The 13,559-nt window shown below is 37.9% G+C and overlaps 1 protein-coding gene across 3 annotated transcripts in view; it reads left to right on the top strand.

Annotated features, from left to right (window-relative positions):
* The window catches only part of LOC121424288 (protein KRI1 homolog), a 143,319-nt gene that overhangs the window by 89,532 nt on the left and 40,228 nt on the right, over positions 1–13,559 (top strand). For all 3 annotated transcript variants that reach the window (XM_041619916.1, XM_041619917.1, XM_041619918.1), the window contains exon 11: positions 5,945–6,023. In XM_041619916.1, coding sequence (XP_041475850.1) covers positions 5,945–6,023 — 79 coding nt within the window. The remainder of the gene's footprint in view (positions 1–5,944; positions 6,024–13,559) is intronic.

Consider the following 13,559-nt stretch of genomic DNA (forward strand, 5'->3'; position numbering starts at 1 on the left):
TCCATAAATACACCAATAACGTGCTCACGATTAGCCAGAGAACTAGATACATAGTCATAAAATTTCAAGAACGCAAGGTCCGTTGAGTGAGACCTGCGAGATCCAAATTGATTGGGATTAAGTAGGTGGCTTTTGTCAAGAAAGGCAATCAGTCTGTTATAAACAATTCTTTCTATTATTTTTGAGCAACTAGGCAAAATTGAGATTGGTCTATAATTACTTATAACGGTCATGCTTTCCCTTTTATGAACAGGAATAACCTTTGCTAGTTTAAGAGAGGAAGGAAATACACCAGTTAAAATGGACAGATTACAGATATGCAGTAAAGGAGTTAGGACTGAGCCAATTATTTGTTTTAACAATTCTGAACTTATTTCATCATGCCCAGATGACCTATTTTTAAGAGACTGAACAATGTTTAATATCTCAAGATGATCAGCTGGTTTAAGGAAAATAGATGATTCGGACCTGTCTTGTAAATATTCTTTGTAATTAACTTCTACGGGAGTTATTATCTTTGCTTGGTCAGGCCCAATGTTCACAAAGTAGCTGTTAAATTCATTTGCAATGTCATTATCAGAAGTAAGCTCTTTATCCTTATGGACAAATTTTGTGGCAGGTTCTGACTTATTTCGCTTACATAATATATCTCTAACAACATTCCATGTCAAGGGCATGTTACCTCGAGCATTCTCAAACTGTCTAGAATAGTGCAAACTCCGTGATGACCGTATAATAGAAGTAAGCTTATTTCGGTACTTTTTGTATTTTTCAACGTGCTCTTGTGAAGGTTTCTTTACACTCTTTTTATATAAGACATTTCTTCTTTTGATTGTAGTATACCTTTTGTAATCCATGGCCGTTTTCCTGTACTTCTATTATTTATTCTAACAAGTGGAATAGTCTCATCCAAATGGTGATGAAAAATTTTACCAAATGATTCATAAGCATGTTCAACATGACATTCCAATACATCCGACCAATTATCTTCCTGACAAGCATCCCTCAAGCCAGAAATATTGCTTTCAGTAAATTTGTGCTTTAGAATAACTTTAGCCTTATTGCATTTGTTGGAATGAATATCATAAAGCATGCAGAAGATTGGAAGATGATCAGAAATCTCACTAAAGAATAAACCTGATTGGGAATAACCTTTGGTAGTTTTCACGAAAATGTTATCAAGAAGTGTTGATGACCTGTCAGTTATTCTTGTTGGCTTGTTAATCATTGCACAAAGAGCATTAGACTCGAGAATATTTTGGAAACGGAGAGTGTTTGCATTTTCTATCAATAGATCAACATTGAAGTCACCCATCATGCAAACTGATTTACCAGATGCATTTATATCAGTCAATAATAACTCAATACCTGTGAGAAAATTATATCAGTTTGAGGGGGTCTATACACTATACATACAATCATGCTTTTATCAGAGGGTAAGTCTATTTCAATACACAAGATTTCAGCACTTTGATTTTGGAGGGAAAGATCTTCCCTGAGTTTGAAAGAGATCTTATGAGACACAAAAGAGAATACCCCCACCACGGCCAATTGATCTATCTTTCCTTACTATCTGGTAACCATCAATCAGAAATAATGGTGGTGAATGAGCACTCAACCACGTCTCTGTAACACCTATTATAGAGCAATTAAATTTTAGAGATGATAGCAACATATTTAGGTTTTCAAAGCTTTTAGACAGACTTCTTGCATTGCAGTGCAAGAAGCTTAAGTAATGAGATTGTTGCTTCCCAGTAGGTGGGTTAAACTCATTTGGAATATAGTACCTACAATCAATATCTTGTTGTAAATGATAATCATCCAACATCATTTAAACATGGAAATAGTAGTCAACACCTCACACTGTATAGGCTTAGCAATGCTAATGGACTCAAGTACAGACATGATATAACAAAAGACATAAATGTAAAACAAGAAAAACTGTCTACTTATTAACATATATACAACTAAGTTTAAAGTGAAGAACATGGCAAACGATAGACACGAGGCCACGCCCACTCCTGCAACAAAGTTCAGTTACAACAGGAATAAATAAATGAAAAAGAGGAAGATTATGGCAACCTCTCCTGTGACAAGTATCAATATAGCTGTATATGTGTGTGTGAGAGAGAGAGGGAGAGAGTTGGAGAGTTTCTCTGATGAGAACAATGGTTCATTTCTTGTGCTGGTTTTCCTAGAAGATGATAATGTGCTTATATCTGCTGTGTGGTTTTAATCCCATGGGTAAATAAATCATCCTCTCCAACATGTCCAAGGCAAAGTAATTCAGAACTGGCATAACTAAAGGTTTAAAGCTGCACTACATCTGGTAACTTAAGAAGTAAAGTAAGGGACTCCTTTCTCGTTTCTCCACTGCCCAGCATAGAAACGCAGTTTTGTCCCCTTCTGATACAACTCCTCCACCTCTTTTCGGTGCTTTCTTTTCACCTCTAAGTCCATCCTTGTGAGATCGTTGGTCATTAATACCATTTTTCTAATCCTCATAAAAAATTCTTTCAGAAAAACTTTGCTTTTGTCTGGTTAGGGTATATATTTGTTAAAGCTACATGCATTACCATTTTTGTCTCGCCTGCATGGCAGAGTGAGACTATTGGCACCGCTTTTCCGACGGCAGTGGCGTCGGGTCTACATCAAATCTTAACCAACGTTTAGGTTTTTGAAATGTCTTCATATATATAAGTATATGGGCCTAATTCATAAAACCTGGATATAATGGTTATCAATTCTTTGGCGGTCATCCGGACCGTTGTATCACACATACGATGGTGAAAACCCATTTCAGAGAATATCGACTTCAATGTTTACGTTAAATTCCTCACTTAGTTCCCCAGCCCTACAACATATTCATTGCTTGAAAAATACATGGTTGGAAAGACCAAGAAAATTGGTTTACATGGGTACCTTTATTTTTACTCAAAAGTAAGGATCTGAGAAAATATGGCAAAAGAGCTACATGTGCATGCTTGTAATTTCGGATTGAGTGACTAGATTTTCCCTGTACAAAACGACTTGGATCTCGAAACAAATATTTTTGAAGAAGATATTGATGATGATGATTCTAGCTCTAGTGAACAACAAAGCGACACGGAAGGAGAAAAATTAGGGTAATTGTGCTGGTGATGGAGTGGAACGAACCCCTGTCATGCCTGTTGTATTTAGTTAACTCACATTCATTTGCACCTGCATGGTATGTGCACTACCCAAATACCAAACAATGAAAAAATAGTCAGCGACAGAGTCTCTTCACTCACTCAACAACTTTGAAATGAAATGATTTAAAATAGTGATTGCACCTTGCAGGCGCAAATGAATGTGAGTTGACTAGGTATGACAGGGGTTTGCGTTCGTTCCATTCTCCATCACCGGCACAATTACCCTAATTTTCCTTCTTCCATGTAGCTTTGATGTTCACTAGAGCTAGAATCTTCATCAATATCTTCAACATTTGTTTCAAAATCCAAATCTAGATATAACTTTGGGGTTTTCTTAAATTTTATGATCAAACTACTCAGTGACAGTGTGGAGAAATCGCATTTTCACTAGCATTAGCAATAGGTTTAGCACGCAAGTAGAGCTTGATGTGGGAGAGCTTCTCTGGCACCATCAAATTCAAGTCAATTCAGAGACCGATGCGAGGCATTTTAGCGCTTTTTAATTGGCGATTTCCACCTTATGTATTATTTTTGTTATTGTCAAATGACCTGATGATAATCCCCACATTATTACCTTTACTTTACCTTTCCATTGATATATACACAACAAATAAAGTAAGTCCCCCCTAAACAAACATCAATAATTTCCGAACCAATGCGAGTTTTTGATGTATATTTACATGAGCGTGTAGGTAATTTTATAAGCTACCCTCTGAGTAAATGTTATGGACATATTTTACGTCATGCTTCAGTGAGCACCGTCAGAAGGCAAAAATATCACTTTTCAAAAGTCACAAGCCAAATATCATGACTTTGATTCCATTTCATAGGAACTGATTCCACATTCTCATCATGAAAAATAGTCAGAAGGCTTGTAAAAGGTACTTTCTAAAAGACGATACAATTTTTTGGCTAAATTTCACGGTTGAATAAACACAAGTCCAAATTTGCTATAATTGGATTTTTTACACATTTTCATCAATAAAAATGATATAATATGATGACAGTTATTTTTTGGAAGAGTATCTTCAATAATATTCATTGTTTCACGGTTCAATGAACATTTATTGAAAACCAAAGATACGATTTTGAAATATCATAGGCAAGTAGTTTCATTTTGGTAACTGAAACTGATCTTTCATCAACTTTTTCGTTATGTTCATGACCAATTAACATGCTTCAATGATTCAAAGGCGTTTTATTAAACATTCACGCTTGAATGAATATGTGGAATGTGATTAGCTCTTTTTTACGTTATTGGAAAAAATGCAACTTGTAACTATGGATATCTGTCACAAACCTCCTTGCATGGTTCATTTGATTTGATTTTTATGAAAATCCTGATGTTTAATGCATCAGTAAGCACACAATATTAGAAAATTATGCAAATGAGTAGAAAGTTCAAGGCCTTGGTCCCACTCTGTGCTGTATCGAATTGTTATTTTGGGGTGCGCGCCTTTTGGATAGTGTTACTCTGAAGCCATGTGCGAAGTTTCATGAAATAACTGTTGGAAGAAGTAACAAAAAACGTCCATAAAACAAACCCCTTATTTCATATTTGTTAAAATTTTGACTTCCTCTCTCATAGACTTGTGTACATTATGGGTGCATACGTTTAAGAATAAGTAACCCCTTATTCAATATGGTGGAACTTTTTTTTCAAGGTTGTCTTTAGCAATGTCATTTGGCAGTAATGTTTATCAACCTATGGGCAGAATTCTGTGCAAAAATGAAATCGATTTGTTTATTTACGGATGAGTGAGCATGCATCAAAGTGAGAAAATGGGTATTTTCAATGTCACAGACTCATTTTAAAGGGAAATAAGGTGAATATTGGGGGCAAATTCGGTTTCAAATGTGACGTTAATTGCTGTTGTTTTTATCATCCATCATTTCTATCACCACACACTTACCGAACTTAACATTTTCATGGTTGAGCGAGCACATTCAAAAACTTAGGAATGAATACTCTTTATAGTGCATTAATGTATTCTTTTCCTAACAATTTCTCATGATCAGTTTGATTTATGGACAAATCAGTGGTGGATCCAGAATTTAAAAATGGGGGAGGGGCCTATAATCGGGGGAGCCACCAACATTTTAAAATTTTAATATGATCTAACAAGTTGTCGAGGATACTACCAAAAAACCTATGATGATACGTCACAATACGGGCTGCGGAAAGGTTTTCAAAGTGTGGGGAGGGGCTGAGCTAAAAGTGGGGTGGGGGCTGACCATGCAAAAAATCACGATCGTATGGTCATTTTACATTTTTGTACATGATTTTGGAAAAAAGTGGGCCCCCACCCCCGCTTCCGCGGCCCCTGCAATATTGTGCTCACTCAACCATGAACATACGATATCAAATTTGTGTGTGGAGTGGCTAAATGATGGATAGCAAAACAGCATAACACCGTAAAATTCACCTAAAAACAACTTGCCCAACTTTGTATTTGCACAATCTGAAAAACGACTCTTGTGACTTTAAAAAATTGTCATTTTTAATTCAATCTTTAATTACTCATGACTCAACCGATCAATCTCATTTTTCCCCAGGAGTTGCTTGATGAGTGTAGAAAACGACCTACGAAATATCATATCTCAAAATAACTCCATTCAAAAGTTACAGCAATTTGATTTTGGGGGGACTTACTTTTTTTGTTGTGTATATAATAAGGCCATATGTTCATAATCAATATATTTCTCCTTTAAATGTTTCATGCTGTTATATCATCAATTTGCTTTTTTATTATTTCTTTTTTTTTCTATAGAAAGTGTTTAGTGGTGAATATGAAGCTGAAGAAGAGCATGCCAAACCTCAATTTGCTAATGAGGAGGACTTTGAAGAAGGTAAGTACAATACAAATTATTAAAGGCATTAGAAAGAATAACACACACAGGGTACCTTTGGTATTGTTCCATGATGCCCAGCCCAAGGCATAGCTGAGGGAAGACAACAAGTGCATGAAGCAGTTACCTGTGCAAAATGATTTATGTTTTATTAGAAAATGATCAGGGCCCTGGAAACAGGTTTTTCTTTGGGGGGTGATGGGCAAAAATAAAGGAGGGGGGTTCATTACAAAATGAAAGTCGTTTTGATCCAGAAAAATTCACAAGCAAAAAAAAAAGGTTTCACTACCGAATTTAGGTATTTTTTGTTTCTTGTTGTGGCCATATGTTTGTGATGTGTGGTTTGGGGGTGTGTTTGGTATGGTAGTGGTTGGCCTGTTATAGTGTGTGGTGTATTATGATGTGGTGTGGTGTGGTGCTTATTCCCCTGACACCAGGTAAGTTCAGCACAGCTGCTCTTGGAGCGTACTTTAGGTTTGTTTTGGGTCAGCAGTATTACATATTGTTGTGTAATTTTGTATTATGTATTATTCAATGCCTCAATTTTTGTAGTTATTTATTACATGCTGTATTTTGTATGATGCCAATTTTTATGCCCCCGCAGACGAAGTCTGGAGGGGGCATTAAGCGTTGCCCTTGTCTGTCTGTCCGTCCCCCCACTTGGTTTCCGCACAATAACTCGAAAAATATTTAATGGATTTAAAATTTTATTGGTGTGTAGGTAGATGACACCAAAATACAGGCTAAGTTCAAATTTGGAATCTGCAGGTCAAAGGTCACAGCTCATGAAATACGCGAGTTAGTTTGTGTGCAATAACTTGAAGAATATTTAATGGATTAAAAAAAATTTGGTTCGTAGGTAAATGACACCAAAATACAGGCTAAGTTCGAATTGGAGTCCTCAGGTCAAAGGTCACAGCTCATTAAATATGCGAGTTGGTTCAAAGGTCTAAATTATATTGGTTTTTGCATTATTGTCTCACCTGCGAAGCAAAGTGAGACTATAGGCGCCGCTTTTCCGAAGGCGGCGGCGTCAACATCAAATCTTAACCTGAGGTTAAGTTTTTGAAATGACGTCATAACTTAGAAAGTATATGGACCTAGTTAATAAAACTTGGCCATAAAGTTAATCAAGTATTACTGAACATCCTATTAGTTTCATGTCACATGACCAAGGTAAAAGGTCATTTAGGGTCAATGAACTTAGACCATGTTGGAGGAATCAACATCGAAATCTTAACCTGAGGTTAAGTTTTTGAAATGTCATCATAACTTAGAAAATATATGGACCTAGTTCATGAAACTTGGACATAAGGTTAATCAAGTATCACTGAATATCCTGCATGAGTTTCACATCACATGACCAAGGTCAAAAGTCACTTAGGGTCAATGAACTTTGTCCGACTTTGGGGATATCTGTTGAATTCCCATCATAACTTTGAAAGTTTATGGATCTGATTCATGAAACTTGGACATAATAGTAATCAAGCATCACTGAAAATTTTGTGCAAGTTTCAGGTCTCATGATTAAGGTCAAAGGTCATTTAGGGTCAATGAACTTTGGCCGAATCGGGGGTATATGTTGAATTACCATCATAACTTTGAAAGTTTATGGATCTAATTCATGAAACTTGGACATTAGAGTAATCAAGCGTCACTGAAAATTTTGTGCAAGTTTCAGGTCTCATGATTAAGGTCAAAGGTCATTTAGGGTCAATGAACTTTGGCCGAATCGGGTGTATCTGTTGAATTACCATCATAACTTTGAAAGTTTATTGGTCTAGTTCATTAAACTTGGACATTAGAGTAATCAAGTATCACTGAACATCCTGTGCACATTTCAGGTCACATGACCAAGGTCAAAGGTCAATGAACTTTGGCCGAATTGGGTGTATCTGTTGAATTACCATCATAACTTTGAAAGTTTATGGATCTGATTCATGAAACTTGTACATAAGAGTAATCAAGTATCACTGAACATCCTCTTCGAGTTTCAGGTCACATGATCAAGGTCATGAATTTCTGATCGCGTCTGTGTCCTTTGGACACATCAAATTTCTAGTATTTGAGCAGGACAAAGTTTGAATATCGGGTTACATTTCTGCTTTTTGTCATACCTATCAGATTTCCAGGGGCACTGCCTATAATACACTCCCTTGTTATTGTGATACCACATGAGATCCAGTTACTCCCATTTTTCAACTTTTAATTTCTGTTCCCCAACTTTCCACCATATTCATCAAGTAGACATGTAGCACACTATATCAACAAATAAATATGAAGAATAAATCCTATGCCGGGTACATGGTAGCGTTATTGTTGATCTTGTCACGGGATATAGATCTTGTGTGTGTACTGTGTTGTAACATACTTTGCAACCAACGATTTTTAAGTTCGTCTGGAAATTTTAAACATTAGTGCGGTATGGTGTGTTATCCCGTAGGATTTTTTGGTTGTTTTGGCTTCAGCAGGGTCCCTTTAGACCAAAACGATGGGGTTCAAATTTTCAGCCTTCTCCTCCCCCTTGTGGGGGGTCCTTTTTGGTGCCATATTGGCCTGGACAGAGCCCAATAGGATAATCCATTGTTTTCAACCTTTTTTCTCACTTTTCTTCACCAATTTTATTTTTAAGTTGTCTGAGGTGTACAAGAATCAATGTTTGATAATGTTATGATGTCTATGTTTTTTCACTTTTACCATATGGGGGTGGATTTTCTGGAAAATGCCCCAAAATTGTAAAATATTACTCCAAAAAAGTAATTTTCCCCATTTTTGGGCACTAGAATTGGGACAAAAAGATTACAAAATGAAATGCATATGTATTTTTATACATTCCAATAACAGAGGAATACATCACATGTAATTTATAGGATTATTTTTGGTCAGTTGATGTAAAAGTCAACCCCATTTCAGGATTTTATGCAGTGAAAACCTTGCTACAACACTAGAGGGCGCCATAATTTATGATGATATTAGGTGTGGTATGGTAAGAGATGCCAACCAGTACGATTTTATCGTATTTAGTACGTCAAAACAAGTAAAATACGACAGTACGATTTTGGTCATCAAAAATACGATTTCCCGACTTTCTGTGATTGTCCTGTTTTTGTCCCATATATGTGTGCTATGTATAAGCACAGTTTCAAATTGCCAAGTGCATCTTTTTTTCAGTACCATAAAAAGTGAGCTACGTCCGTCTTTTTTTTTCCTGTAATACATGTACGCGCATGCTTCCAGTAGCGGTAAAAGTTTTTTCCTACTTCACCGTGTGCAATTTCTAATGCACACATTTCCATTCGGGATATCACAATTCTGTGAAATAGTAATTTGAATTGCACAGGAGATAAATCCTCGTTCTCATCACATAGGATGTTCGAGTCTTTTATCCTCACAGTCGCCGACTTTGCTTGTCAAAATGGAGCCTTATTAATCCAAAATCAATAGTTGTGAATTATAGCTTTTTAATTTCTTTCTTGGTGAGGGGTAAATATCAGACAATAAATTACAAACAAGGCTCCATCTAAAAAAAATAAATAGGAGGACGCCGTGCACTTGTTGAGTGTGGTACTTGTATGCTGTTAGCTAGCTAGTTTGAGCTCACGTTTTCTGCCAGAGCTCTGGGTGAGAATTCTATCAGTAATGGCCTAAGTGATTGTGATTTTCTGTTTCAGATAGAGTTTAGATTTCATGTTAATTTTTGAAAACTGTAAAAAAACTTCATGATTCCTTCATTGTGATGAATATTCAAGTTATTAATGAATATATTTTCACAGAATTTAGACTCTCCCTGAATGAAAGGCATTTTCTGTGAAGATCTGCGTTTTCAAATAACTTGTGAAAAACTTAAGGTACATGAACCTACAATACATGTACATTTAAAAAATCACATGTAGCCTGTGGCTATGTGCTGGAATTTGAATAGACTGAGTTAGATATTGATTTAATTTCTTCATTTCTTTAACATGATTTATATGCAATCCAAGTGCACCTCACAGTCACAATCATACACAAACACTCACCCACAACCGTGATTCTAACCGTGAAAAAAAAAACCTTAAAAATTTTTTTTCTGAATTATTATTTGATCTGAATTCCCCCTTTTTTATATGTTTATTTTATTCATTTATTTAGATTTTTTTTGGGGGGGTTCATTGTTTGTGGTTCATTAAAGATGAAAAGTAAATAAGCCCATGTAAAGGGGATGTGGAGTGAGGGTGTCAAAACACACTTAAACATTTAAATCTGATTTCTTAGTTGTTTGAATAAGCCTATTACTTACTACTAATTAAAAAATTGCAGGAGCTGCGCTTACTATAAACAAATTTGGAGTGTGGTTCACAGTTATATTCTTTTTTTTTAATTGCCCCTGGTTCCAGAAAATTGCCCCCGGTTCCTGTAAAAAGCCTGCGAGCCGGGGGCAATTTTTTTTTAAGCCTTGCTTAATTCAAGGCTTGCACTGGTCATGTTGATTTTTTTGTGAAAATCTGATTTTTCACTAAAAAATATGATTTTTGAGGATATTCAGTCTGATTTTTTGTGTCAAGAGGTTGGCATCTCTGTATGGTATATTATGACACAGCTCCTGTAGGACTTTAGCGCTAAAATTGTTTTTATTTGTCATTTTGGATTCACTTGGGTCCAATCTATCAGGAAGTGATAGGGTTCCAATTTTCCCCACTGCCTGAGGGGGGGGGAGGTCACCTACATAAATACCCCCTAAAATCAGGAGTATTAGCAATTTTGCACCTGGTTAAAAAATGAATTGTTTTATGGTATTTTATTATCCCTATTTAGCTAGAATGATTATATCTGAAGACTTCCAGTTGGACGAGCATCCTACCAACCCTTTCCCCTACCCCCCCACTGACTGGCATACAACTTTCACCATTCGGCCACTCGTTCTAGAGTACAATTTACGATTAATGGAATTCTATTTATATTGTCAATTGTATACTTCTCGACTACTTTCCAATTACTGATAGACAGAAAGAAATACATAAAGTATATTTTTAGAGCCCCCCCCATACACACACACGCGCACACACGCTACACCACGATGCTTTGTTGAAGCGTCGTGGTGTAGTGGTTCTGACTCTCACCTAGTAATCAGAGGGTCGTGTGTTCGAATCCCACCTTTGGCAAGACATTAATCCACACGTTGCCACTCTCCACCCAGGTGTTAAATGGGTACCCGGTAGGATGTGAAAGCCTATATGTACATGTAGTATGCCTAGCAATTGAGTCTTGGAACTCTTGTTGGAATGCTCCCCAGGGAGTGGAGAAGGTGCATAAATTGTTTGCGGGCATGCAAGGTTCCGATGACCGGGGTAATAATATGTCAGTAAAGCGAATAGAGACGTCGTTTCGATGTATTAAGCGCTATATAAATGCGGATTATTATTGTTATTATGCACATAATCATTATTGAAATATTATGTGATGTTTTATTAATTGACCTTTTAATAGAGAACTTCCGAACTTACAAACCTGCATTGTGCCTCAATTTCAAAGGTAGGGCCTATAGACCAATGTACGACCAAAAATACCCTTACTTAAAGCGGACATAGTTCATTTCATATCTGCCTAGGAGATGTCATTTTGGTGTCTAAACCAATGGTTTCAAGGGTCAAATAAGACATTAGGACAAGTTAATAGGGACAGTTAGTGGTCTGGTATGTCAAAAAGTGCGATATGGCCTCCAAAATGCAGGTTCTAAATTGACTGTGGTTCTTAAAAGTAGACATTCATTAGAAATTCACATTGTGGATTTGATTTTGATGTCGACACGAGAGTTTAAAGGATCAAGAATATTGTTTCAAGTTGAAAGAACAGTCGGGTGTCAACTTTGTCAAAAAATCCAAGATAGCTTCAATGACTGCTTTTACTTAAAAGTGGATATAGAACATTAAACATACACCTGGGGCTATTATTTTGGTGTCTACACTATATCAAGAGTTAAAAATAGTTATTAAGGACTGGTTACAATGATTGTGCAGTTATCCATTTTGCCTTAAAATCCAAGTTGGCTTTGGAAAATGGGTTCCAAAAATGACTATTATACAAGTAGCGAATAGGCATGAGTTCGATGGTGCGAGATTTCGCATGAGGTGAAAGAAAGATGCTCTAATCTACTTCAGATACTACATACTTACCTATTCCCTTTAATGCCATTCGATCGCCACGCTCGAATACACCCGGCAAAAAATTTCTCCTATAAAAGGAGAAAAAGTCTGCAACGCAGACTAGAGCCCGCACGACAGGGAGGGAAACCCCGCCCTATACTATAAGTAACTTGCGTGCGTGGCTCACTTCCTCTTTCTTTTGCCGGCGCCCGAACCTAGCAGTTGTGTGGCGCTTACGCTCAGTTAGAGTTTCTATACACCCAAACAGTAAAAGACTTATCCCAAAAGTAGACAGAGGTCTCAGAACCCACGTCTCATGACAAAAAGTAGACAGAGGTCTCAGAACCCACGGTTCATGACAAAAAGTAGACAGAAGTCTCAGAACCCACGTCTCATCACAAAAGTAGACAGAGGTCTCAGAACCCACGTCTCATCTCAGAAGTAGGCAGAGGTCTCGGTACCCACACCTCATCCGATCCCACAGCCACAACCAGACGGAGGTACGTTTCAGGCCCCACGTCTGTATTATTCTCGTCCTTATTTTTTTTGTCCACCATAATGAGCCAAACAACTGCATCGAAAGACTCTCCCGTCAGGGCCCCAATCAAGCCAATAATAACACTTCCCAGAACAATACGAAAGAGGATGGAGCTATGAAAGATGATGGAGGAAAGAAAACCCCCAATATAGCCAGGTCTAAACGAGGTACAGGGTTCAAAATCCACCTCAAAGGAAAAGTCAAGACCCCCTCCAAGGCCAAACCCAAGGGGAAGACAGCTAAAACCCCTACTCCGGACGAATTAAACCTCAGGACGTCCGTCACCTTAATGGGAAAGATACCGAAGGGGGCCGAGTTTTCTTTGGCCGACTCGGATAAATTCGAGACGATTCCCGTCACCGAGAAAGCGAAGATGGGGGCAGAATCAGGGAAGGACGTAGAGTCGGGTTTTCATCCCCCTGACGACACGGACATTGCCTCGGCGGCATGGTTCATGAAGATGTTCTAGGCGGCGCAAAAATGTTTGAACTAGTCGAATCAGCCGATTGCAGGTGACACCAGCACCCCTACCATCTTAGCGGCGCAGACCAAAACCCGGCCCGACAGCCCAGGCGCCCTGACGCCGGACGGGCCGCTGAGGCGTGACGGAGTACCGGCGAAGCGGCCACGGCCAGGACAACGGGACATTGAAAGCCGTACTCGGGGGAGAAGCCTGAGCTCTCAGCGATTGGAGCGGACCTGTCATGCTCCCTCTATCCATATTGAGGATGATTCAGACTCAGAATATGGCTACCATCGGCCCATAGCATCCCGCAAGTGAAAATAGACAGACTCTTTGCTGTCTCAACTCTCCACTTCAGGATCAGAGAGACAGAGCGTTGCTAGCAGTCGTTATGAGAAGGAGGGGGCTTCAGT

The sequence above is a fragment of the Lytechinus variegatus genome, chromosome 11, assembly GCF_018143015.1.
Source record: "Lytechinus variegatus isolate NC3 chromosome 11, Lvar_3.0, whole genome shotgun sequence".
Taxonomy (NCBI): Eukaryota; Metazoa; Echinodermata; class Echinoidea; order Temnopleuroida; family Toxopneustidae; genus Lytechinus; species Lytechinus variegatus.